The 23761-nt window shown below is 57.3% G+C and overlaps 1 protein-coding gene across 1 annotated transcript; it reads left to right on the top strand.

The window, feature by feature from the left end:
* The first annotated feature begins 6883 nt into the window (after positions 1 to 6883).
* On the top strand, positions 6884 to 23481 carry ARL8A (ARF like GTPase 8A). Its single transcript, XM_084220649.1, has 7 exons — positions 6884 to 7289; positions 15533 to 15613; positions 16557 to 16630; positions 18976 to 19069; positions 20494 to 20561; positions 21560 to 21630; positions 21720 to 23481. Exons 1-7 carry the CDS (start codon positions 7167 to 7169, stop codon positions 21767 to 21769), a joined length of 561 nt encoding a protein of 186 aa, XP_084076775.1. The 5' UTR covers positions 6884 to 7166; the 3' UTR covers positions 21770 to 23481.
* The last annotated feature ends 280 nt before the right edge of the window (positions 23482 to 23761 follow it).

The raw sequence follows: 23761 nt of genomic DNA, 5'->3' as shown, positions 1-23761 counted from the left end.
TGCAGGGCTCCTACCAGGCCTGTGGCTCCCTGCTCTGACCTCTCCTGCACCAGCCTCGGGGACACCTTCACCAAAACCCCTCCTGATGCTGCCAGGCCACAGAGCAGCAAGGTGAGCATCCCTCGGGATGAGCACAGCCCAGCCGACCCCGACTTTGTGGCTTTGGACCCTGGGGATGAGCAAGGTGAGCTGCTGCACTGGCTGCTGCTGGCTCCAGGCAGATTTCACCCATAGAAAGCAGCTTTGGCTTTTGAGAGGTGCAAGATCCTTACCAAGAAGAGCAAGCTGTGTGGAGGAACTGCAGCTGGCAGATGCTGGGAGTGTGGTTTGCCTTTCAGCTGCACACAAATGTCCACCCTGTCAGACACAGCACTGGTGGAACTACCCTGAAATAAACAGAGCCTCTGTCCTGGCTGTGCATCCTTTGTGGGCAGGGCTGGGCTTGCTCCAAATATGCACCACTAAACTCTTCTTGCTAAAGACACACCTTGATGGCTTGGTGCACAGTCACTAACAGTGTTCCACAGCTTGCTTTCCTTTCCACCTTCAGCCAACACCTTAAAGAAGAATCATAGAATTGCTAAGGTTGGAAAAGACCTCCAAGATCATCAAGTGCAACCTCTGATCAAACCCCACTGAGCCCACTAAACTGCATCATGAATTGCCATGTACAGTTGTTTCTTGAACACCTCCAGAGATGGTGAGTCCACCACCTCCCTAGGCAGCCTGTGCCAGTGCCTGAGCACCTTTCAGGGAAGAAATTTTCCCCAATATCCAACCCAGACCTCCCCTCTCTCTAGCAGGGGAGATTCCCAAGTGCAATTTGCAAGTGATATGTTCCCAATTGCCTTTTGTTACATGAGGGTGGGGATTTGGAATTCTTGGGGTTTTGTTTTTTTTTAAATCAGAAAAAAATAATTGGTTTTATTAGGTTGTCTGTTTAACTGATAAATCTGGGGTGGGGGGATAGAAGATGGGAAAACATTTTGTCGTAAAGCATGGAGATGGAAATACTCTGGGAAGTATTTTGAAGTACTATGAAGGTATTCAAAGCTGCCCTTGCCAATGGGCATCAAACACCCACTTGGGCAGTGAGGGCTGGGAGGGAGATGGGGTCTGCCCAGTCTGTGCCCACCCATGTCCTAAGCTCTGAAATAACCCAGTGTGAGATCCAGGGAGAAAAGGCTCAATCTTCCTGCTGAATGAGTCTGAGCTTGCCTGGGCTCCCTGAGCTTCCCTACTCAGGGCTGTGTGCATGACCCCTTCCCCACTCCATGGCTCCCCAAAATGCAGCTGATTTGCTGCCCAATGGTCTTCCCTGCCCACTTCCCTCCCTTGGCACCAGGAACAAATCTGCTTCCTGGCCCAGCAGCAGGAAAAGGAGCAGATCTCAAGTGACATCCTTTCACTTGCTGTATTTCCATCATCCTGCAGAGAAATCCCCCTGCTCCTAGTGCCAGGTCTGCCCTTCCTCATGCCCCAGCCTGCTCAGCCAGGTGATCTGGGGGAGAATTGTGTTCTCTGTGGGACTCCTGTGTGATGCTCAGGCTCTTGGAGAGGCTGTGGAGCTTCTGCAAGCTCCCTGCAGGTCAATGCATGGCTCAGGACTTTGTCTTCTCAGGTAATTTGGTGTAACACTGTTGCCTTTGTATCTCTGAGACACCCATAGAGGTTTGAGTTGTGAGGCAGACTTTATTCAGCATTCCCCTCATCAAGTCTTTCCTCACCCACTGCCATCAGGCAGGAGAAGCTGAAGACTTGCAAACTGCACCTGGACAGATTTCCTGCACTCCTGGACAGCAGGACACACACCCTTTTCCTCATGCTTTCAGTCTGCTGTCCAGAGGAGAGCTCTCAGGGCAGGCTGAGGCCAAGGGCTGCCTGAGGGTCTCCCAAGGCATGCAGGAGCAGCACCAGGATCACAGCTGGGCCAGGGGTGTTGTCACCTCCTCCCAGATTCCCCATCAGGTGCTGAGAGTTTTTCCAGCTCAGCTGTCTGATGCAGATTATGATCAGTTAAGCAGGTTTCCTGCCTTTTGATCTCAGTTTCCACCAGCTCCATCTGCTCCACACTTACCTGGCCCCTGTGGGAGTTCTCTCCATTCTCTGTGCACTGACCCCCTGAACCATCCCCAGTGTTATTGCCAGACCCTCCCTGGGCTCACCCCACACCAGGGGTGCAGCAGGGTTTGTGTAGCACAGTTTGTGGTGATGGGGAGTGGGGCTGGCCCAGCCTCATCCCCAGTGGGTGCAGCTGTGAAAAGCAGGTGAGCAGCACTGACAGCAATGAGCCAAGGAGTGCCCAGGTGTGCTGAGCAACCACCCAGGGAGCAGAGGGCACTCAGGGGCACTGCATGAATCATGAGGGTGTAAAAGGTTGGGCTAAAGAACAAGAAGGGCCAATTCTTGAAGCCTTCTGAAGTGGTGTGGTGCTACTCTGTATGGGCTGAAGCCTTCTGACATTGTATGGTGACACTCTGTGTATTGTGCCCATTTCAACTGTGACATGTGCTGTGACAGGTTTGAGCTGCTCTGGCTGTGTCCTGAGAAACTGCCTTAGGCCTATAAAGAGCCAGCAGACAGAGGAAAGGAATCTCTCCAAAATCTTGTGCTTTCCCATGCCCTGGGCTAGCATTAAGGCCCTGAACTTGGGTCAGCACAGCCAAGACTGCTGCTGTTCCTCAGTTCCCCACTTGAACCCCAGGTGTGGTCCCAGCTGTCCTTGTCCTGCTCACAGTGTTCCTGTGCAGCATGGGAGGCACAGCCCAGCCAGGCAGAGCTGCGGGCCCTGGGTTGCAGCATCCTGAGAACCATGTCCCCAGGGCTCAGGAGAAGCCCTTCCTCCACACAACTATGAAACAGTTTGGGTTGCAAGTCCATCTAGTCCCAACCCCTTCCACATCCCAGGCTGCTCCAAGTCCACCTGACCCTGGGCACTTCCAGGGATGGGGCAGCCACAGCTTCTCTGGGCAGCCTGTGCCAGGGCCTCACCTCCCTCTTTGTGAAGCATTTCTTTCTTACATCTAAGAAAATATATTAGGTATAAAGATATAAGATCCTGTCCTATGCACATGACTGTAATTTTGGCATGAGGTTTTCCAGGCTGGTAGTCCATGCCCTCCCTTTGCAACAACTCACTGGGATAGGAAGAACAAAACATGGTGGCCACGTGGCACACATCACTGTTGTGGCACACACCAGCTTTGGTGGTGGCAAGTACACTCAGAATGCTCCAAATTCACTTGCAGCTGGTGGAAAGCTTCAATGTCATCAATCACAGCACTGCTTCAGCAGGTCCTTGGAAAGGCAGAGCATGTGCCAAAATCCGGCATTTTGAGTAATGAGTAACAGCTTTGCTCTCAGGTGAGTGATGGTAACCACAGGCTCCAACAGCACCCGTGGGCTCCAAGTAATCAGTGACCAAACAATCACCTGGAAAGGAGACATTTCAGGGCACATTTTGACATTTCCAGGCAGCACTGGGGTGCCAGGATCTCAAGAAGGCCCCATGGGAGCACCTGCAGCAGGTGGGAGCCCATGGAGGATGAGGCCCACAGCAGCACCCACCCAGAGCCAGAGGAAGGCTTGACTGGGGGATGGGAGCACCAGGAACACTGAGGGACATGGCAGTGACAGCTCTTGGTGCTGCTCCTTGGTAAGCCAGGGTTAAACTCAGCCAGGGGAGCACCAGGAAAAGCCTCTCCTCACCCACATGGGCTGGCACAGCCCTGACCTCTGCTTCCTTAAGGAATTTGGTTGAGCTTCCATATCAAACCCTCCTGGGAATGTCAAACATGCTCTGGAGAGGTCTGGGGGTCTCAGGTCTGGAGAGGCCCTGGGGTGGTGCCAGCTCTGGCACAGAACTCTGCCCAGTCCCCAGCTCTGGCATGGACACCATGGGATGACACCATGGGGACAGTGCTGCAAGGGTGCAGCCACAGGGACCAGATCTGCTGTGTGACCCCTGCAGGTGCCACCATGGACCCTCTGCAGGGAGTAGAGCTTGGGACCCTGTTCAAACCAGTGGGAAACAGCCAAATGTCCCCAAACCTGTCAGGGCTGACTCCCCTTGATGGGAATAAGGGAAATAGGGTGGGTGGAGTGGGGATAGTGCATGAAAATGATCATTTTTACTCATTTATTCATGTCTCCTGGTGTGGGGCTGGTCAACAACTGAGCTGTAGTGCCTGCTGTGATGGGTGGGCACTGGATGGGCAGTGGCTGTGGCAAGGACTGCAGAAACATCCAGGGGCAATCTCTAACAGCTTCAGTGCTACAGGAATGCTGGGGGAAGCCCCAAACTGGTGTAGGGACAGTCTTTGGGCTGGAATGTTTATTAAAAATTTGTTTTCCCCCTGTATTCGTGGGGCCCCACCTTGAATGCTGGGTACATGAAAATAAAGGCACCTCAAGTGCTGGAGCATGTCCAGAGAAAGGAATGGAGCTGGGGAGGGGGCTGGAGCACCAGGAGTAGCTGGGAAAGGGGCTCAGCCTGGAGAAAAGGAGGCTCAGGGGGGACCTTTGGCTCTGCACAACTCCTGACAGGAGAGGGGAGCTGGGGGGAGTTGGGCTCTGCTCCCAGGGAACAGGGACAGGACAAGAAGAAATGGCCTCAAGTTGCACTGGGGGCAGTTTAGATTGGATACTAGGAAAGATTTCTTCACCAAAAGGGTGGCCAGGCCCTGGCACAGGCTGCCCAGGGCAGTGGTGGAGTCACCATGGACATGGTTCAGTGGTGACAATGGCAGTGCTGAGATCACAGTTGGACTCAAAGATAATTGAGGACTTTTCCTATCTGAACAATCCTCTGATTCTATTAAAAAAAATCTTCAAGAGAAATTACATGCACGATGTGGGGGATGATGAATTTTTCACTGGTATGAGGAGCTCTGAAGGGGTGATTACAGAAAACAATAATATTTCTGCTTCCTCAGGCCTCCCTTCAGGAGCACAGGGATCCTGAGCAGGCTGCAGCAGCTTGGAGAGCAAAATGCTTTCTGTCTCCAACAACACAGCTTCCCCGTGACTTAGAGCACATGAGGGAAACTTCCCCACCATTAATTGTCAGGGGCTGTGAAGTGAATTGAGCCCCAACCCAGTTTCCCTATTTCCTGTGCACACCCATTTGTCTCAGGCAGCCCCAGCAGTGGATTCAGCACTTTGTCTCTCACAGAGCACCAGCAACCTCTACACGTGGGCTCTGCCCAGCAGCTGCTGCAATAAAGGACCTGCTGTGAGGGAACTGCAAACAGCCTGGTGTGTTAGTCTTTGCTTTAGGCCTGGCTTAAATCCCACATGGATGGAACTGAGCCCTGTCGGAGTGGCACAGCCAGGCAGCCCCTGCCCTGAGTGCTCAGCATGGTGTGGGAGAGCACAGCAGAGCCAAGGCACAGCCAGCACACCCCTGGGGCAGCTCTGCTCCCCCCAGCCCAGCAGAGCTGAGCTGGGCCAAAGCAAGAGGGTTTTGAGGCTGCTCAACCTGATGGCTGAAGGCTGCTGTGGCAGCAGGCTGGGTACAGGTCTCACAGGAACATCTTTGAGGGAACTGTGCCTTTGGCTTGTGTCTCATTCTCCAGGTGGGAATTGTCAGCTTCTGTGGCATTGCTCAGGGCTCCTGGCACCCCTGCACCCTAGTGCCACCCTGTTTGCTGGCCCCCAGCTCTCCTGCACCCCCAGTTCTCCTGCACTGATCACACCCTGCACCCTCAAGTACCCCAGCACCTCTGCAACCCCTACACCGCTGTGCCCTGCATCTCCCCCACTCAGCACTGCCCTCACTGCCTGCACCCCTCAAACACCTCACCCCCAGCATCCCTGCAGCCTGCACCTGAACCATCCCTGCACCTGAACCATCCCTGCCCCCTGCACCACTGCAGCCTGCACCTGAACCGTCACACAGACATCACCTGGGGAAACTGAGGCCTGAGGCCAAGCACAGCCTCCAAAGGCACCAAAGCACTGAAGAAAACAGCAGATGCATGAGGTTCTCTGTGTGCCCGTGGGGGTCCCATCAGAGCAGGGTGCACCTCGCTCAGGGCTGGAGCTCCAGGTCCCCCCTCGCCCACCGGTGCTCCCCGAGCCTCAGGAGCCACGGGCCCTGCTGGGGCCTCGCCACCCCTGGTGTTCCCTTGGCACACCCTCCTTTGGATGGCACTAGCCCTGGGCAAGGGGCACCCATGGCCAGGGGCAGCTCCTGCCTTGGCCTCTGGCCAGGTGCTGCCGTGGCTGTACCTATGGCAGGTGACACTGGGGGGACAGGTGACACCGGGGGGACAGTGGAACGGGCTGCAGTGGGACAGGAGGGCTTGGTCCTGCTGTGTGTGCCAGGGGTCCCACTGGCACTCTCAGGTGTAGGGGGGGGCTGATGTGCAGGTGCAGGTGCAGGATTGGGGGTGCCCCTTGGCATGGCTGGAGGTGCTGGTGCCAGCTGTGGCAGGGCACTGCCAGGGGTGCAGGTGACCAGCACGGGGGGCACACAGGGAATGCTGGGTGCTGGGTGCAGTGGGCACCAGGTGAAGAGATGCTGGGAGCACAGGAGGAGCTGGGAGGACACTGGGGGTGCAGGGGGCACGGGGTGCAGGCCGCAGGGGAGCTGGGGCACAGGTGTGTCGGGGCGCAGGGGTGGGCTCGGGGCGATGTGCAGGGCTGTGCGGGGCAGCGGTACGAGCGTGCACCGCCCTCCCTCGGGCCGTACTGTGACCTGAGGAGCCCTGGGTTACCGAGGGTCGGGGATGCCGGCAGTGACCAGGGCAGGGGGATATTCCGGGCTGTCCCGTCTGTCCGGGCTGTCCCGGGGGCCCGGCCGCTCGGCGCAGGGTGCAGCGGTTCCTCCGGGCCGGCAGGGGGCGCGGCAGCGGGGCGGGGGAGGCGGCGCGCGGGCCCCACCCGGTGCGGCAGCAGGGCCCGCGGCGCGCGGACAATACCGGCGGCGGCTCGGCCTCCATCGGCACCGCTCGGCACCGCTCGGCTCCACCCCGACTGGCCCCGCCCCGACTCGACCTCGCTCGGCTCCACTCGGCCTCGCTCGGCCCTGCCCGGCCCGGCCGCGCTCGGCCCCGCTTGGCTCGGCCCGGCCCAGCCCCGCTCGGCCCGGCCCGGCCCGGCTCGGCTCGGCTCCGCTTGGCTCAACTCGGCCCCGCTCAGCGCGGCCCGGCCCGGCCGGCACCATGCTGGCGCTCTTCAACAAGCTGCTGGACTGGTTCCGGGCGCTGTTCTGGAAGGAGGAGATGGAGCTGACCCTGGTGGGGCTGCAGTACTCGGGCAAGACCACCTTCGTCAACGTTATCGCGGTGAGCCCGGGGACGCCCCGATCGCCCCATCCCCGACGGGTCACGTGCCCACCCAGGGCTTCACCCTTGGACCCCCCTATTCTACCCTCATTGCACCCCATTGTACCCCCATTGCATCCCAATTGCACCCCATTGTACCCCCGTTGAACCCAATTGCATCTCCATTGCACCCCCACGGCATCCGTATTTCACCTCCATTGCACCCCCATTGCATCCCCGTTGCATGTCCCCATCGCACCCCTGGGTATTTCTCTGAACGTCTCCGCCCTATCGCACCCCAGCCTGAAAATGCCTTTGGGGAGGGGGTGCAGGCTGGGGGTACGGGATGCAGCAGTGGGGTTACAGGGTGGGGTGCGGAATGGAGCAGTGGGGCGCAGTGTGGGGTGCAGGCTGCAGTGTGGGGCACAGTGTGGGGTGCAGGCTGCATTGTGGGGCTCAGTGTAGGGCACAGTGTGGGGTGCAGGCTGCAGTGTGGGGCTCAGTGTGGGGCACAGTGTGGGGTGCAGGCTGCAGTGTGGGGCTCAGTGTGGGGCACAGTGTGGGGTGCAGGCTGCCGTGTGGGGCTCAGTGTGGGGCACAGTGTGGGGTGCAAGGTGCACTGTGGGGCTCAGTGTGGGACTCAGTGAAGGGTGCAGGCCCGCAGCGTTCGCTCCCCGCATCCCCGGAGCCGAGGGGGTGCTCGGGGCGCCGCCGGAGCAGGCCCCGGGGCAGGGTCCGGCTCGGCCCTGCCCTGTGGCGGGAGCCCCGGCCGTGGTCAGCGGTCGGTGCCGGTGCCCGGGCCGGGCAGTGCCGCCCGGGGCACTGCGGGAGCTCCGCTCTCCGACCCGTAGCAGCGGGCGCTTTGTCATCGTCGCTGCCGCCGCCGGGACGCGCAGGTGGGGCCTCAGGACGGCCCTGCCGCGCTCCGTGCCACCGGGGTTCCTTGCCTGCGGGCCGGGGTGGAGGTGTTTGCCTGCCGACCTTCCTCGGGAAGCACGAGGTGCTTCACCACGGCATCGTCCCGTGGGTGCCGGCTGCTCCTGCAGCAGCGCCCGAGCGGGGCAGGGCAGGGCAGGGCAGCGACCCCGCCCCGGGCCCCTCAGCCCCGGCCTCTCCCGGCCGCGCTGCTCATCCGCGGGGTCCCTGCACCCAGCAGAGGATCAGCAGCTGCGTGTCCTGCATCCCCACGCCCAGGGCGTGGCTTCACCCGTGGGGATGCTCGGCAGGCTCCCCTCCGGCTTTTTGGGTTGCTCAGGCCTCTCAGTAGTGATGGTGCAAGGCGGGAGGATCCTGAAGGGTGGGTTTGGGCTGTTGCCCCCCCGAGGGTTTCACGGAGGGAGGTGGATGCAGATCCGCCCTGGTTCCCCCACTGCCCCCTGGTGCTCCGAAGTCTGTGCCTGCCATGGCTCCAAAGCAGAGTGAGTTGTTGGTGCTTGCTCAGGGTGCTGGAAGCTGCTGGGCTGTCAGAGGGGATTTTCAGCTCATATGGAGGCTCTGTGGCATTGCTCTTTGAGAGGTGCTGAGGGACAAAAATGTCCCTCCTGAAAGGTCTAGGGGCAGAGAAAGGACACCCCAAAATGCCTTTCATCCTGGAGATGATGGCACTCTTGCCCTCTTGCTGGAAGTCACTTCTCAGTGCTCCAGTCTCCTGTTGGTTTATGGTTCCTCCCATAAACCAACACCAGCATCTGGGGATAGGGAGTAGTTTGGCCCTGGGGCAGTGACCCTGAGCACCAATCCTATTTTTGGGAGACCTCTCCCTGCCATTTGCATGTCTAATAGTCAATTTTTGGAATACCATGCCAGGGTGGGACATGGCAGTGCCACGTGTGAGCTGCTCCTGCTCTTGGTGTGCTGCGTGCGTGCCTGTTAAGAGCACCCAGGCTACCTTAAAAATGGCCAAGTAATTTAGTGTTGGTTTTAATCACCCAGTTAAGCTGTGAAGGGTGATGGAGCTTTATCCCAGACCTGCTGCACTGTTCTGCCTGCACAGGGCTGGAAACCCCGATGGTTGGTGTTCCCCACATGCCTCCTCCTTTTCCAGCCACATCTGGAGCAGACAGGGCTCAGTGTGAGCTTTGTGGGGTTTGCTTCTGTGAGCAAATACTTTGTACCTGGCACTTTAACTGTGGGCAAAACCCCGCTGGCAGGACCCATGCACTGGGACTCTCTCTAGCCAGGATTGCTGGTGCAGGGAGAAGGGATTTTGAGGAATTACAGCAGCTCTTGAGGTGGCTGAAGTTGGCACCATGGCCTGCTGGTCTGTCAGATCTGTTGTGAGGTGTTTGTGACCCTCACACAGCAGTCAGGCTCAGGGTGCTGAGTTTGGCCTCTCAAGTTATTTGGAAAGTTCAAGTTTTGTGGCAGATGCACACAAAAAGGGGCAGCCAGTTTTGAGAAGACATCCTGGAAGGAAGGACTTGTTGGGCACAGTGAAATAGAAGAATGGCACAGGAAATGCCAGCTCAACAGGAACTGCCTGAGAAGGTCTGGAGGTGCCTGGCTTTAGGGTGTTGCAGTGGGGTAGTTGGAAGGGGAATTAGCTGTGATTTGGGTTTTGTGGGGGGATAAAAGCTGAACTGGAGAAGTGTGGGATTTTGGGGTGTTGGAGAAATGTTACAAGAAGGGGAGAAGGTCCTTTCTGGGACCGGAGCTGCTCTGGGGGTTTGGCACCATCCTTTTCTTGCAGGATTTGTAGCTGCACCTGACTGAGAAGTGCACTCTGGTTCCCTGGAAGGTGGGTGGCTCCCTCCAGCAGCCAGGCTGTGCTTGTGGCAGGCAAGGACTTTGCTGAAGGCAGCTGTGATCAGGGTGACTCCTCCTGGGTCACCTGCCTGGGGTGGGAACTTGGATTTTCAGGACTTATTTTGTCTTTTCCTAGCTGTTGATAGGTAAGGCTTGAAGTCTTTCCTGCAAGGAGAAGTGAAAACTGTAGATACACACCTGGTCTTGATTTAACCTGAAGCTAGTGGGCTTTTAGCTGCCTTTTGTCCAATCTGGTGGTGCCATGGATAACTCAAGGGTGTTGAGAGCTCCTCAGCAGGTGCTGGGCCCAAAACCTGTCAGTGCAGGCTGTGGTTAGAACAAGAGAGCATTGCTACTTTTTAGCATCACGTGCTTTCTACCTGTGCTAGAGCCTTCCAAGAGAGTGAAGGCACAAGTGCCAGGGTGTTGGACATGTGGTGGAGGCTCTGGGGCACCATCCTGTGCTTCAGCCCTGCCTGGAAAGTGATTCAAACTAGTGCTGCAAGAGGAAATATGGAGCTTCTGGAGTGAGTTCAGTGGAGGCTGTGAAGATGCTGACAGGACTGGAGCATGTCTCTTATGAGGACAGGCTGAGGAAGCTGAGGCTGTTGAGCCAAACAGCCAAAAAGAGATGGCTGAGAGGGGCCTTTGTCAATGTCTGCAGAGAGGGGTCAGAGGATGCACCAGGCTCTGCTCCCTGGGCCCAGCACTGGAGCAAGAGGAATGGACGGGGCTGATGCCCAGGAAGTTCTGCCTGGACATTTGGAAGAACTTCTTTCCTGTGCAGTGGCTGTGCACTGAACAGGCTGCCCAGAGAGGGTGTGGAGTCCCCCTCCCTGGAGACATTCCCTGGGAATAATGCTGTGCCATGTGCTCTGGGATGGTCCTGGTTGAGCAGGGGGGTTGGATCAGGTGCCCCACTGTGGTCCTTCCAGCCTGACCCATCCTGTGAAACCACATCAGCCTCGTGTTTGGCTCCAGGTAGGATGGTGGGGCAGGTGCCAGCTCTCCAGCAGGGATCTCAGGGGAGGCATGGCCTGAGAGTGGCTCAGAGGACTGCAGAGCTCAGCACCTGCTCCCAGCCCTCCTCAGAGAGACACTGACCCCTTGGGCAGCCAGCTGACCCACCTGGGCAGGATGTGCCCTGGATGAGCCTGGGAGGGAACGTGCAGCTCCAGGTGTGCAAGGTGTCCAGGGTTTGCTGGGGAGGTAGAGCAGAGAGGTGCTGAGGAAGTAGCAGGGTGATGTTGTTCTGATGCATTTGCACCGATCTGTCCTGACACCCACCTCTCCCAGGAGCTCTGGGTGTGCCCCCTGAGTGGGGTCTGGCAGGGCCAGTGTGAGTGGGGGGTGGCTGTGGGTTCTCATTCTGCCTCCAGTTGCACACCTGGGCCCTCCACAGGTGTGTCTTTGCTCCTTACCTTCATAATGCAGAAGGTGTCAGGTTTTCTGGGAGGGTTTCTCCCTATTCCTGGAAGAGGAGGAGAATCTGGGTGAGGCATGGTCTTGTCTTGCTGCTGCAAGCTCTGTCAACATGAGCCAAGGAAAATGGACAGTGTGGCTTTCCTGAAATAGGATCCCAGAGCGATTTGGGTTTGAAAGGATCTTAAAAGATCGCCTTGTCCAACACCCTTACCATTGGCAGGCACATACAGGCACCTTCCACTAGACTGGTTTGCTCCAAGCCCCATCCAGCCTGACATTGAACATTTCCAGGGATGGGGCAGCCACAGCTTCTCTGGGTAACCTATGCCAGAGCCTCACCTCTCACATCATAAAACATTTCTTTTTTATCTTTTTTATATGTAAATTTCCCTCCTTGTTAGAGCTTGGCCAGGGTTTGGCAGGGACTCGAGTGCCACATGGCAGTTTTGGAGATGGTCCAGGCAGTGGTGGGAGACACCCAACCCAAGGTGCTTTGGGCTCCTGCCTCTGTCCCACAGAGGGCACAGACACAACTGCAGAGACCCAGGGCTGGGCTTCCAGCACTGCCACCTCTGCCCTCTGGGGAGCAGGGCTGCAGGGCACCCAGCAGTGGTGTATCTAGAGCAGGTCACATCAGTCCTTGCTGGGACAGGGTCACAGCCACCTGGCCATGGTGAGGAGCAGGGCCTGGCCACCTCAGCCCTGGGTGCTGCTCACCAGAGGTGAGGTGGCTTCTCTGCATGTGCCAGTGAGCCAAGGTCCCAGGCCCTGTCTGGGCCAGGGGTGGTGGTGAAGTGGCCATCAGGGGATGTGGTGTTCATGTGCATGTGTCAGGATGGGCTCAGCGTGGGCTGGCGGCGCCGCTCGCTCTGACAAAAGCTGAGTTCTGGCCACCTCTCCCAGTGACCCAACTGGAAAGTGTTGGGGCAGGGCACCAAGGCAGAATGGTTTGGGCAGAGCAGTGGGTGACCCTGGCAAAGCCAGCAATGAACTGGAGTCTGCAAAGACCTGATCTGCCATTTGTGGCCACAAAATCCATCTTGCCTCCAACAATTTTTGGCCTGCCAGTGGAATTGGGTTGGACTAGATCTTGAGGGTCTCTTTCAACCTACTCATTCTGTGAATTCCATTCTTAAACGATTGGTGTGGCTTGGCATCATCCTCAGGGTGAGCATGGATACTGTGTCCATTATATAACCAAAATCTGGGGCAAGAGTGTGTCCAGTGAAGCTTTTGCTTGTCTCCATCTGGGTGCTCCCTGCTTTCCTGGCAGTGGAGCTGGGGATGGCTGGACTCTGCAGGAAGTTGAAAATATGTTGAAGGCACCAGCGTCGGGGGTAGCTAGAGAGGGAAGAGGAAACTCTGTGTTTCTACCACTGAGAGTTGCTTTCAGAGAGCAGCTGATGCAGGATGAGCACGTGCAAGATGCTTCTGTGGGTGCTGGGACAGCAGGGAGCATGAGGGAGCCATCCTGGAGCACAGTGCCTTGCATTCCCTGCTCAGCCTGTTTTGGACAGCTCAAGTGGTTTTGTTTTGGCCCCTTGGCCCTGGACCTGGAGGCAGGTGCTGCAGTGGGAGAGGGGTTTGGGGCAGGGAGCAGGGCTGTGCTCACTCACACAGACATGCTCTGTCCCACCCGTGGAGCAAAGAAGAGGTGACTACTGGCTCCTGCAGCTCACCCCTTCCTGGAAGAAGCTTCTGTCACACGGGAACCTTATCTTGTCTGGCTTTTGCACAGCCAGCAGATCCCATGATGTGGTCTGGAATCCCTGAGGGAAGTGCCTGCAGCTTCCAAGAGCTCTTCAGCAATTGCTCTCCATGCCACCAATCAAAGTTTGAGAATTCCTTTGTTTCACAGAGCTCAGCTGTGTGTTGAACCTAATTCCATAGGAGATGTCCCCTGTGGATCCCTGCCTGCTTCCCCTCCTCTCCCCATGCTCTTCCTCACAGTTCTTTCTGGGTGCAGCATGGCCTGAGCACCCCTTGGCTGCTGGCTTTTGCTGCTGAATGCAAAAGGGATGTGAAAAAGGGAAGCAGGGTGTATTGCAGAGCCTTGGGAAGAGGTCAGGAAATTCCTGGGGACTTGCTGATGCGGTGCATCTGGAGCAGCCACAGGCTCAACCAGGCACAAAAATCTGTTTATGACAAAACAGCATAAACTGACTTCCTGTTTTGAGGTTTGTGTTAACTAAGAGAAAAGCCCTCAAGAAACTGAGGATTTTTAGGGAGTAAAGACCTGCCAGGATGAGTTTGGCCATGGCTGGTGGTTCCTGCAGGTTTCTGGCACTGATGGCTGAAATCCCCAAGGCTGCATTATCCTAGTTATCAAACATTCTGCCCTACTGCCTCCTCAGCATTCCCCAACATCTCCCAGGATGCATTTACAGGCCATAAGCGAGGTGTGAGTGCCAGGGAAGCTGCTGGAGGTGAAGGGCTGTGCCAGCTCCTGTCTCCTGCCCCAGAGCTGCCACATCCCTGCTGGGACTGCCTGTAATGTCCCTCTGTGCTGCTCCACCTGGGCCCATCCTGCAGCCCTGGGATTTGAGCAGCACACTGGGCTGGGCTTTGCCAGACTGTTAGAGATGAGTGATGAGATGGTGGCTCTCACAATGAAGAGTGAACATTCTGTGTGTGTTAAGAGAAGTTTGTAGATGCAGAGTTGTGTTAATGTGTCCTCCCCCTCGCTGTTATCATGGGATGGCCTTGGTACTCTGGGAGGGTTGGCTCGTTACTATGGCAACACCTGAGCTCCACCCAAGGTGTAAGAAAGTGACCCCCACCCCTGGACAGCAAGGAAGGAGTTAACTGACAGGACTTTAAGGGGGTCTAGAGATATAAAAGGGGGAGCATCCATTTTGAAGATGAGCATGTGGCTGGTAGTCACAGGGGCTCCCAGTGCTGTAATTTTTCCTTATTTAGTTCTTTTGTTGTATTTTTATAAATGTTTAATGAACCTTTAAAATGTTAAAAGTGAGCAGTTGTTTCTCACAAGACCCCTTGGTGTGTGCTGGGCACGGGGCTGGTGAGCCAGCATCAGCAGAGGGATGGCTCCTGCTCACTGCTCCAACAAGCCTGACCTGTTCCACAGCGGGGCTGGGCTGCTGCAGCCCCTCAGGGATCTCATCATCTGATGCATAAACTCAACAGACATTAGAGCTGCACTGGGAGCAGCTCTGGGGGCAGGAGGGGTGCCCTTTGTGATCCCCAAGTCACCCAGCACAGGCAGGATGCAGAACTGGGGGAGCAGTGCAGACAGCTCTCACTTGAAAGCAGAAGTCAGTCTGGTTTGAGCTGGGCTTTGAATGATCTAAAGCAGAAACATGCTGGTGCCCCCAGGACCTGCAGCTGGGAAGGAGCTGGAGCAGGAGGTGGCTCCTGGGTGGGGAGCCCAGCCTGAAACCCTGGGAGTCCTTCCAGGGCTGCCTCACCAGAGGTCACTGCAGAGGAGCAAGGTCTCAGCCTCCTCCAGAAAGGGTTTGAGAGAGCTGGGATGGGCAATGCCCCAGCCCATGGGGACAGCAGTGAGTTCAGGGCTGAGGGTGGCAGCTGGCTGCAGGGTTGGGCACTGCACTGGGGCACCCAGGGCACCTGTGCCCATTGCAGCAGCCACAGCCTCATGGTTTAGGAATGGTATTCCCCAGTTTGGTGCTCCCGCTGATGTTAGGTGTTGGCTGCCTCTTACTTCCCCTTCCCCTCCAACTGGATGCACAAAAGGCAAAGATTATGGGTTGAGATAAGAACAATTTACTGGAAACAGCAACGAGATAAGAAGACAGTAAGCAACACTACTAATAACAAAAGTGTAGAAAGAGAGGGTGATTTACATACAAAATGCTCAGCGAGCCTGGGACAATGACACAGTGACTTCCCTCTGCCCACCAGGCTTTCTCCTAGCTGGAAAAGAACAGCATTCCCATGGTCCTGGTGGCACTGTGTCTCCTGGGCTCTGTGCTCCTGCAGGAGGGTTGCACCGTTCCCAGGGCAGGGCTGGCAGAGCCTTTGGGGTTATCCCAAGCTGTCAGCCTTGCTGCCCTGCCAGGGCAGGCTGGCCCCATCCCTCCACCTCCTAACGCTGTCCCACCTTGTTCTTGCAGTCAGGACAGTTCAATGAGGACATGATCCCGACAGTGGGTTTCAACATGAGGAAGATCACCAAAGGGAATGTTACCATAAAGGTAAGATGCAGTTGTTACTGCTGGTGAGGGCTCTTGGGATGAAAGGTGAAGGTGAGGGAGGTTGGTGGCTCTTCTGCTGGAGGTGGAAGAATTCCAAGGATCCCAGCTGCAGCTCACAGAATAGAAGCATGGCAGCATTAAGGGTGGAAAGTCCCTTTAAGATCAAGTTGAACCAGTAGTGCCATGTTCACCACTAAACTGTGTCTCCAAGTGCCACATCCAGGTGTTTTGTTAACATTTCCAGGGGTTCCACTACCTGGAAGTGAAAGATTTGCCCTGTTAGGGTCCTGCAGGTACCCACCAGAGGAGGTGGTGGGAAGGACTGTAGGAGATCCAGACTTGTGCAATGAGAGCCAGTCTGAGCTGCAAAGCTGGAGGTTTCCTTGTATCTCTGGCTTGCTGGTAGGAACTTATGGATGTGGTCACCTTGCTGAGGGTGGTAGTGCTGGGAAAAACAGGTCATGGCTTGCAGTGGTGGTCTCTGCCTTGGGAGCAGAGGAAGAGGAGGGTTCTACCTGGATTTTTCAAGGGCCTGGGGTTGTACTGGGAAATAGGTCTTGGACAGGCTTGAAAAGCTGGCTTGGAGATTTCTGGCTGCTGCAGGACCACTTTTGAGAGTGTGCTGAATGTTCTTAAATGGGAAATGCCTCAGGGAAATGGCAGCTGGTGTGATGGATATGGAGAGGAGCACCCAGCTTGGGCCAGGGGTCCCTCTGTGCCAGCAGAGGCACACACAGGGGGTTCAGCATCCTCCAGCTCCCCTTCTGAGGTTCCTCCCTTCTTTATCAAGTCAGGGGCCTCCTCCTGAGGTTTGAGCTGAAGAGGATGGGAGTGGCTTTGGTGCACAGCCAGAATGCCCCAGGTTGGGGAGAAGGAGTGTGGGGTGCTGGGCACAGTGCCAGGGTAGCAGTGCCAGGGTAACGCTGCCATCTCCCTGTCACAGCTCTGGGACATCGGGGGACAGCCACGGTTCCGCAGCATGTGGGAGCGATACTGCCGTGGAGTGAGTGCCATTGTGTGAGTATCCTGAGCCCTCCTGTCACCCCCTGCTGTCACCCCCTGCCATCCTGTGAGTGTCCTAGAGCCCTGCTGTCACCCCCTGCTGTCACCCCCTGCCATCCTGTGAGTGTCCTGAGCCCTGCTGTCACCCCCTGCCATCCTGTGAGTGTCCTGAGCCCTGCTGTCACCCCCTGCCCTGGTGTGAGTGTCCTGAGCCCTGCTGTCACCCCCTGCCATCCTGTGAGTGTCCTGAGCCCTGCTGTCACCCCCTGCCCTGGTGTGAGTGTCCTGAGCCCTGCTGTCACCCCTGCCATTGTGTGAGTATCCTGAGCCCTGCTGTCACCCCCTGCCATGGTGTGAGTGTCCTGAGCCCTGCTGTCACCCCCTGCCATGGTGTGAGTGTCCTGAGCCCTGCTGTCACCCCCTGCTGCCACCCCCTGCTGCTGCTGAGCCTTGCCAGGGGCTGGGGCATCACCCCACCCCGGGCTGCTGGGGTGCCTTTTGAATACCTCCAGGGATGGTGACTCTACCACTGCCCTGAGCAGCCTGTGCCAGGGCCTGACCAGCCTTCTAGGGAAGAAATTTTCCCTAATATCCAACCTAAACCTCTCCTGGTCCAACTTGAGGCCATTTCTTCTGGTCCTGTTGCTTGTTTCCTGGGAGGAGAGCCCGACACCCTCCTGGCTCCAGCCAGGAGGAATGGGAAATGGAAATGTCAGGGAAATGGAGAGACAAGAAGGTCCCCCCAGAGCCTCCTTATTTCCAGATAGTTCCCCTGGGGACTGGTGTCTACATGGGCTTTGAGCAAAGGACAGCCAGGTCCCTCCAGCTGTGCCAGACCCTCCTCTTCCCTTCTAGCATCCCTCAGTGCAGCTCTGTTCCTCAGAGGCTCCCATGCATCCTCTGTGCTGGCTGCTCACCACAGGGGCTGAGCCCTTCCCACAGGAGAGGCTGATTTCCAGCTCAGGATGTTTATGTGCTGCCAGATAAATCATGTGCTGAGAGCAGGAGTCTCACCTGCTACTGAGTCAGCAAATCTGAGTGTCCCTGGATGTCCCCTGCTTGCAAACAGTGCAGGAAAAGCAATCCCAGGGAGTCCAGGCTGGGGTTGAGCATGGCAAAGCACTCATGGGAAGCAGCATGCCTGTTCCAAAGAACAAATACTGATCTTGGGACACCATATTGGGGTTACCTAAACCCAGTCAGAAAAAGAGATTTATGGGATCTTTCCCAAGTGACCATCCCCTGAGATTTGGAGGGCTGCTTCCTGTGCTGCCTTTCCCAACTCTAAGCCTTGGCAGGTGAGGAGGAGTGTGGTACTGCTTGTTCTGCATGTTGGGACATGGCCTTGGACCTGCAGGAGGGTTTTTATTACACTTTTTATTACAATGAGCTTTACTGGAAATGACAAAATCTCTGTCCTTTCACGCCTTCTGCTGCCTCCTTCCATAATGTCATAATTTTGGCCCATGTGGTTGTCAGGAAACAAAAGGACCTGTCAGCATCCAGGCCACACTCCAGTCTGCCCTCATCACATCGAGCTGTGTCAGGTCCCCTTCCCTTTGCTCTCAGCTCCCCCCTGTGCCCAACATGCCAAAGGCTGGGGCAGCCCCTGGGGGTGTTTCCCTCTTGGCACAGCATTCCCATTTTCCTCTGTTAAGCACTTTAGCAGTTAGTAGCTCTTTTCCTATTTTTAAATAACTCCCCAAAGCCTGATGAGCTGGTGTTTCTCACTCCTCTCCCAGCTTCTTGATCTTTGAAATCAAGGCTGCTTTGATCAGTTCTTCACCCAAGTTTTGCCTTCACTGACATCATTTGGAGAATAAAAGTTGGTCTTTAAGAACAAAATCCTTTCCAATCTCCCCTTCTGCTTAGAGAAGCATTGGTGGCCATCAGCTTCACATCCACTTGCTCCATGGCCCCTCTCAAGATTGCCTCATCGATGGGATGAGGAGGTCCTTCCCCCTCTTGGGTCATTGTCACCTCTGCATCCTCAGCTTCTGCCTTCTCTGCTTGTCCTGGGTGTTTACCTGGCAGCTGCATGTGCGTGTTGGAGACAATGTGTGTCCTGCAGTTCTCCTGCCTGGCCTTCCCTGCCCATCCTCTCACTGCTGTCACCTGTGACAGCTGCAGAGACAAGGATGAGTGCTCCCCCACTCCCCTGGGAGACATGAGGGGCTCTCAGCTCCACAGCCATCCTTGGGAAGAGGTGAAGAGGTGTTAGGATCCTGTTATCAACCCCCTCCACGTGCTGGCCCAGTTCCCAGTGAGCTGCCGTGGGAGGAGGTTTGGGGTGGCACGGACACAGCACGAGGCCGTGGAGACCTGGGCACCTGTGCTCAGAGCTGTGCCTTCCCTTGCAGGTACATGGTGGATGCTGCTGACCAGGAGAAGATAGAGGCCTCTAAGAATGAACTGCACAACCTGCTTGACAAGCCCCAGCTGCAGGGCATCCCGGTGAGCCTCAGTCGTGCTGCCCAGGCTGGGCACTGCCAGGGCTTGCAGAGCACATTCAGGGAGGGGCTCCCCTTCCTCGGAGGCATCACTTCCCTGCTGCACTCCTGAGGGACCAGCTGGGACAGTGACACTTCCTAGGTCAGAACTGGGCCAAGCAGCACAGAGGGAACTTTGGGGCAGAGAGCACAGATCAGGCCCCCTGGTGAAATCTCCTCTCACATGGATTTGCACCTGATTTGTGGTGTGACAGGAAGGTGCTGTCTCCTGTGAGAGGGGCTGCTGGGCTGTGACATGTGCATGAAGTGGGACATGGGGCTGTGACATGTGCAGGAGGGACATGTCACAGGTGTGCTGTACCTGTGTGTTGCAGCCTGAATTGCTGCTAGTAAAGTCCAGGGTAAAGAAGCAAAAAGGGCCTTTGCATAATATCCACAGATGTTTCATTCAGTGAGATGTTCAGGTCCCAGCCCACACACCTGGAGAGTCCTGCTTTCTCCAGGGGCCTGGGGACTGCCCCTGGTCTTGGGGCAGTACAGAGAGGAGGGCCAATCAGGGAATAGGGAAGGTGTGGCTCAGGAGCACAGGAGCAGACACAGGAACAGGGGAAGGAGCCAGTGGGGTCTAACAGCTTTTTGAGGGAAGGTTCTTTTGTCTGCCTAGACCAGGGAATGCCCCCCAGGGTCTCCAGACCTGTAGGGTGGGCTGTGCACCAGCCATCCCAAATGAGCATCCTTTGAAAGGAGCTAACTGAAGATCTTGCCATGGATCCCACATGTCCCTGCCAGCTAAATTAAGCTCCTGACCTACCAGGCTGCAGTCCCAGGCCTCTGAAGGCTCTCTTCTGAGAGAGGCTCCTGACTGGAACCGGGCTGGGGGAGATGCTCATCCTGAGCTGCTGCAAGCCCGGCCCAGTGCGGCAGCCACAGGCTCGGCGCCGCCCCTGTCAGGTGACAGTCACATGGCTGCTCCGGAGGGACAAACCAGTCCTGCCGGGACACATCAGCATGGCACAAACAGCTGATCCTGTTTGGGCTGGCTGCCTGCACAGTGGGTTCTGCCCAGCAGCTCGGGCTTGCTCCTGCTGGACAGAGTCAGTGTTAGCCATTTCACTCGACTTTGTGCTCAGAGACACTGAGAGGCTCCTGGGAGGGTGTCCTGGGTGGCACAGAAGATGCTGGTGCCCTCGAGAGAGGATGAGCTGTGGGGCCATGTCTGCCCTGGGAGCATGCTGTGCATGGCTAATTAAGGCAGTTAATTGAAGTGCTCCCCCTCCTGAGTGCTGCTGAAGGGGTTTCTCTGTCTGGGACATCCTAGTGGAGCAGCCAGGGCTGTCTGGTGTCACAAGCAGGCTCTGAGTGGCAGAAGCAGGTTCCTGCCTGGTCTGGTGGCCGGGTGCTTCAGGTGTCCCCTGTCCTGCCCTGCAGGTCCTGGTCCTGGGGAACAAGAGGGACCTGCCCGGTGCCTTGGATGAGAAGGAGCTCATTGAGAAGATGTAAGTGTGCCAATGTCCTTTGGGGCACAGGGGTGTGACACAGTGTGCCAGTGTGCCCTGGGGGTGTGACACAGTGTTCCAGTGTCCCCCTGGGGCACAGGGTGTGACACAGTGTGCCAGTGTCCCCCTGAGCACAGGGGGGTGACACAGTGTGCCAGTGTGCCCTGGGGCACAGGGGGTGTGACACAGTGTGCCAGTGTCCTCTGGGGCACAGGGGTGTGACAGAGTGTGCCAGTGTGCCCCCTGAGCACAGGGGGTGTGACACAGTGTGCCCTGGGGGTGTGACACAGTGTGCCAGTGTCCCCCTGGGGCACAGGGTGTGACACAGTGTGATCCCTCCCTGTTCTGCCGTGTCCCCCCCAGCACGGTTGCCCAGCTGGGGTGGCACTGTGGGCCTGGGGTGGCTGGCAGAGACGAGTGGCTGAGGATATCTGAGGTGACACCTTGTGGAGACACAGAGGAGCTGGAGCCACCAGTGCCAGGGCTGGCTGCCACGTGCCACACGGTGGCGTGGGGGCCTGGCACAGTGTGGCACTGCCTGCTGGACAGATACCACCCTGGGCAGTGGGACTGGGCTCCTCCACAGGGGCAATCTGGGATGCTGCACTGACTCCCAGCATTTCCTCCCCTTCAGCCACCTCCCAGAGCACCTCTGGACCATGGGCACCTGTGCAGCTCCCATGCTGCCAGCCCTCCCAAAACCTCCCTGCCCCATCTGCAGGGCTGCAGGGCTGGGGCAACCTATGGAATTTGGTGGCCAGGGTCTCCGTGGGATCGGGTCCCTCCTGCCCTGTCACATAGCCCCCCCACCAGAGCACCCCTGCCCCTCAGGCATGGAGCCATGGTGCCTGACCCACACACAGCTCCTGGGGAGCTGCTGCCCCTCCATTGTGCCCTGAGACAGAGCCCAGAGAGACCCTTCAGGGCTGCCCAAGGTGTCTGCCATGGCCACCCCACCCAGCTCAGAGCCTGCAGCCAGACTTGCTCCCTTCCCCCAGGAACCTCTCTGCCATCCAGGACCGAGAGATCTGTTGCTATTCCATCTCCTGCAAAGAAAAGGACAACATTGGTGAGTGCTGTGGCCTGGGGGCACGGGGGCAGCCCTGGGGGAGGTGACAGCCAGAGACAGAGGCTCTAAGTGTCCCCTTGCCTCTGCAGACATCACCCTACAGTGGCTTATCCAGCACTCGAAGTCCAGGCGAAGCTGAGGTCCCGCGGGCCTGGCTCGGATGGGAAGCTGCCATTGTCCAAGCCCACGCCCCTCTCTCCTGCTCTGTCCCTCCAGCTCTCTCTCTAGATGGGTATTTTTAGGGGACCCCAGACTCTGCTGACATTGGGGCAGAGTCCTTGTTTTTATTGTAAAGAAGATGTCTGACTGCCCTCCTCTCCCCCTGTCCTCTCCTCCCCCTCTCTTCCTCCATTTTGGCACTGTTCTGTTGTTGTCTGTGTATACAGTATATATATATGTATATATATTTTAATTTTTTAATTTAAGGGATAGTGCTGTTATTAAATTGGGCCCTGTGAGCAGTAGGAAAGCTGGGGCTCCCCAAGGCCAGCCAAGGGTCAGCGTTGGGAGGAGGAGGAGGGTGGTAGCAGAAGGCAGCCCTTGGGGATGGGGCTGTCCCTTTTCCCTTCTCTGGGTGTCCTGCTGCTGCCTCCAGGCAGAGACCACCCTGGGGGTGTTGGGGGGTGCCCACCTTGTCCTGCCTGCCTTGGGCTTGATGGGGGGGGGATGTGTCAATGCCACCTGCAGGCCCCTCACCCCTCCAGGGGACAGGGATTAGCCACAAGCCACTGCCATCAGCCTCCCCCTGCCCCACGTGTCCCCTGCTCTTGTGCCTGGGCCAAATCCTGCCCGCTGCCCAGCCTGGCTGCTCGGGGATGATCTGGGGCACTGGTACCAGTGCTGGGTGCCCAGCAGTGCCAGCAGGCCCTGGGGGAGCTGGGGTTGGCACCTGCCTCCCACCTGTCCCGGGGCTGCCTCAGCCCCTGTGACCTCCCAGGAGAGCTGTGCTGGCTCCCCACGTGCCAAGTGGCATCACCTGTGCCAGGCTGGGGCTGCTGGCTCTGCCCTGGCCAGGCACATCCCTTGGGATGCCAGAGAGGGAGGGACACCTGGAGGCACCTGGAGACACGCTCAGAACATCTGTGCACCCTCAGTGCTGCTCACCAGAGCCAGGGGTGTGCTCTGTGCCTGCTCCCCATGCCCTGCTCCCCATGCTTGCTCCACATTCCTACTCTCCGTGCTCTGCTGCCTGTGCCTGCTCCCCGTGCCCCAGTCCCCATTCCCTGTTCCCCATTCCCCAGTCCCCATGCCCCCCTCCCCATGCCACCCCTGCTCTGCTGCCCTGGCTGGGGGGCACAGGGGCCGTGGGGCAGGGCCAGCAGGGCTTGTAGGGACAGTGGTCAGGTCTGTGTGTGGAAGTCCTGTGGGGTGACAAAGGCTGTGGCTGGCTGTGCCATGTCTGTGCCATGGGCTGGGGCTCTGAGGTGCAGCCTGGGGCCTGGCCAGGTTGTTTGGGGCCAGTCTGGGGGACTGGGCTGGCACTGGAGGCTGGGTGAGCAGGGGAGGCAGCTGCTGGTCCCAGTGCAGGGCTGGGGCACAGGGTGGGGATGGCTGGGGGGCTGCAGGGCCCCCTCAGCCCCTTCCCACTGGGCTCCAGGGCGTCAGGCCAGGAATTTACCTTCTGTTCTTGTTTTTGCAGAATTGCACAAAGAGAGGTTTCTTTTTGTTGGTTTTTTTTGTTTGGTTTTTTTTTTTAATTTAACGACTTGTAAAGTGTTGTCTCCCCCCCACCCTCCCTTTTTTTTTTTTTTTGTAAGAGATATTTTGACTCAGATTTGACCTCTGTTGGGAAATGATTCTTGTAACTGTACAATTTTTTTGCCTCCTAATAATAAATTAACAATTTTGCGTTGCGGGTGTGGTTGCTGCCACGTTACTTCCTCACCATCTCTGCCACCCATCCTTGGGGGCCCTGCCTGGGAGGGAGGTCCCTGTCCCCTGGGTAACACTGCACACGGTGTGGCCATTGGGCAGGCACTTCTGATGGGTTCAGATCCTTGTTTCCTTGGCCTGGGTGCCAGGACCAGCTCAGGCCCTCCATCCATGGCCATCATTGCTGCTGGACCTTCCTCTGCCCCTGCTGTGTCCCAGAACTGCTGCAGAGCCCTGCTGGGTCTGGGGGGGCTGCAGT

Source organism: Fringilla coelebs (genome assembly GCF_963513975.1).
Source record: "Fringilla coelebs genome assembly, chromosome: 23".
Taxonomy (NCBI): domain Eukaryota; kingdom Metazoa; phylum Chordata; class Aves; order Passeriformes; family Fringillidae; genus Fringilla; species Fringilla coelebs.
The sequence above is the reverse complement of the archived record's forward strand: the minus strand, read 5'-3'. Positions and strand labels throughout refer to the sequence as shown.

Excerpts from the sequence above, each read along its gene's own strand:
- ARL8A (XM_084220649.1), top strand. The coding sequence starts at position 7,167 with ATGCTGGCGCTCTTCAACAAGCTGCTGGACTGGTTCCGGGCGCTGTTC. Across the intron at positions 20,562-21,559 it reads AAGGAGCTCATTGAGAAGAT|GAACCTCTCTGCCATCCAGG; the intron begins GTAAGTGTGCCA and ends CCCTTCCCCCAG. Across the intron at positions 21,631-21,719 it reads CAAAGAAAAGGACAACATTG|ACATCACCCTACAGTGGCTT; the intron begins GTGAGTGCTGTG and ends TTGCCTCTGCAG.